The sequence below is a fragment of the Lytechinus variegatus genome, chromosome 17 (genome assembly GCF_018143015.1).
Source record: "Lytechinus variegatus isolate NC3 chromosome 17, Lvar_3.0, whole genome shotgun sequence".
NCBI classification, from domain to species: domain Eukaryota; kingdom Metazoa; phylum Echinodermata; class Echinoidea; order Temnopleuroida; family Toxopneustidae; genus Lytechinus; species Lytechinus variegatus.
This window is the reverse complement of record NC_054756.1, coordinates 28,831,435-28,834,078: the sequence shown is the minus strand read 5'-3', so window position 1 is coordinate 28,834,078 and position 2,644 is coordinate 28,831,435. Positions and strand designations below refer to the sequence as shown.

Below are 2,644 nucleotides of genomic sequence, written 5' to 3'. Positions count from 1 at the left end.
TTATAGGTTAAAAATCGTCCATCTGGTTGGGTGGGAGTTAGTTTTTGTCATTGACTTTCACTGACCAGTGGATGGGCGCACCATCAGACCTAAAAGAGACTTTTCAAGGACTGTGCCAATAAGCTTATCTGTGTATCAAAAACTTTTTTGTATCTATTGCCACAAACAGGGACATTTTAAGGATTTTTTTAAAGAATTAATGAAGAGCATACGTATCTCACCATGGTCATTTAATGCGGGTGCCAAGCGATGGCTGATTTTTTTTTTTATTAGAATAAACGCCCGAAACCACCTAAGCACATGAATCACTTTGGGTAGTCATTGTAATCATAAATATAATACGTATGCCACTAATCAAATATTGCGAGCGCGAAGCGCGAGCTTAAAATTTTGAATTCAGATCTTTACGAGGTACATTCTAAGACCTGTTTGTTGGAACCCATTAAGACCATACGTATTGCACTAAATAAATGTTGCGAGCGCGAAGCGCCAGCTGCAAATTGGTGATATCAAGAACAGAAAAGGGGCCATTTAAGGACTGTTTTAGGAATTCATGAAGAGCAGATAAATTTTACCAATCTACTACATACGAACGGGATGGACTGGAAATGTTTTTCATTCAGATCTTAAAAAGGGTAATCACTTTTAAAAGAAATCATGAAAAATGACATATGTCACTACATAGAATAATACAAAACTTGAAGTGCTAGGAAATACATTTGGTGTATATCGACCTGAAAACGGGGTAACATTAATACCCTTGAACAAGATTATTCATTTTATTAACAGACATTGCGAGCACCAGAAGTGGAGAACACATAGGCCCTAAGATAATTATGGCTCATGAAGTTAATAAACAATGCATATATGACACAATTCATATGGAATATAATAAAGTACACAAAAAGTTCTTCTTCTCCCATTACGTTTCTCTTTCTTTTTTCCCCTCTTTTTTGCTTTTCCCTGTTTTTTTTTGCCAGTGGACGGGTAAGGAGGAGGAGAGATACGTGCCCCACTGCCCTCCGTATAGTTCCACCACTGTCACATTACTGTTACACCACTATCGTTCACTTTATTTACAGACAAAGTGAAATATTTACAAAAGCATATATTTATCATTAATCATCGCTGGCACGTATGTGCCGGCCTAAAAAGCGACACTTAATAAAGGCAATGAATTGCTTCGTTCAAAATGTTACTTGGTTTCCTTATCTCCAAATAGTGGAGCCTCTGCGATCTGAGCTCTGGTGAAAAGCTCTCGCACAGCAGTACGGAATTCAGGGTAGCGAACAGTATAGATGATAGGGTTGGCGCATGAGTTGCAGAACCCTAGGATTGAAAGAGCGCGGTGAAACGGGCTATAAAGGTATGAATCGGGAATGAATCCTAGATTGAAAGCAAGGTAGACTATATTAGCAGGTCCCCAGCAGATCAGAAAGATCAAAACTACGATGAATAGTGTTTGCAGAACGCGTTTCTTGGCGATGAGATGTCGGGTTGAAGGATTGGATCTGTCAAGCTGTTTCGCTTCACCTAGTTGAAGTCGTGCCTGTCGATGCAATGCATGTGCTGTAAGGACTTGAAAGGTTATTGTCAGGATTGCTGGAAAGAGGAACTCAATCAGAAAGAGGAACACACCCATGGCAAGCTGGAACCTTCTGGGATAAATCACTCTGCAGTGCGCTGCAGATGGGTCAACAGTCGAGATGAAAAACAGGAACGAATTTAACATGAAAGCGGTGAACCAGAGGCAGATTATGGTAATCGAGATTCGTCTTGGAGCTAGAAGTTCTTTGCAACGGAATGGGAACACCACGGCAATATAGCGTTCAATGGTTATGAAGGTGAGTGTAAAAATAGATGCAGTAACCGAAACCCACATGAACATTGATGTGTACACTACCTTGCAGTAAAAATTGCCGAGTGCAGTCGAAGGCACTCGATTTGTTGGTGGCAGCGGCACCATAAAGATCGACGTGATAAGATCGGCAACTGCCAGGGCGCCAACCAGTTTGTCCGTGGATCTACTCTTCTTTCGTCTTTGGAAAATGATTATGAAGACAAGAGAGTTGCCAACGATACCAAAAAGTGCAGTTATCATCTGTAAAATGACCCACCAGGACAAGGTTATCGGTTGCCAAAGCCAGGACATCGAAGTAGGCAATACGACATTCTTATCCCCATTCTCTTCCGTGGATTCAATAAGAGAATAATCCTGAGACTCATTCGTTGAATCCTGAACCGATCCTTCAATGGTTTGCTCTGTCCAAATCCCAGTATAAGTGTCCACAGAAGTGTTTTGCATCCAATCTATCCATTCCTGCCCAACGTCACTGTCAGAAAACGTTTGTCCGACGTAGCTCTTTAAAAAGAGGAGCAGAATAAAGCAAATAATTTCTCCCATCTTTCACCTGCTTCTGCACTGATATTTATAAGAGCAAATGGTGGCAGTTCAAAGAAATTGCCTTACAGAACAGTTTATTCACCAGTTTGCAATCATCAAAGTTTGCTCTCAAGACATGACCTGAAACCTTATGAAATACGTTGCATTTACAGTAACTTCGAATGGCTTCGTCGTTGGGTTTCTAGTAACTCAATTAGATGTCTTTGATGACACGAACAGAGATATAATCTTGAACACGAA

General features: G+C 40.6%; 1 protein-coding gene across 1 annotated transcript; it reads right to left on the bottom strand.

Moving 5' to 3' along the window:
* Positions 1–1,136: 1,136 nt before the first annotated feature.
* LOC121430617 (galanin receptor 2a-like) lies at positions 1,137–2,305 on the bottom strand. Its single transcript, XM_041627934.1, has one exon. The coding sequence runs from the start codon at positions 2,303–2,305 to the stop codon at positions 1,196–1,198; it is 1,110 nt and encodes a 369-aa protein (XP_041483868.1). The 3' UTR covers positions 1,137–1,195.
* Positions 2,306–2,644: the final 339 nt, after the last annotated feature.

Coding starts and splice junctions, on each gene's coding strand:
- LOC121430617 (XM_041627934.1), bottom strand. CDS start 2,305: ATGCAAAACACTTCTGTGGACACTTATACTGGGATTTGGACAGAGCAA.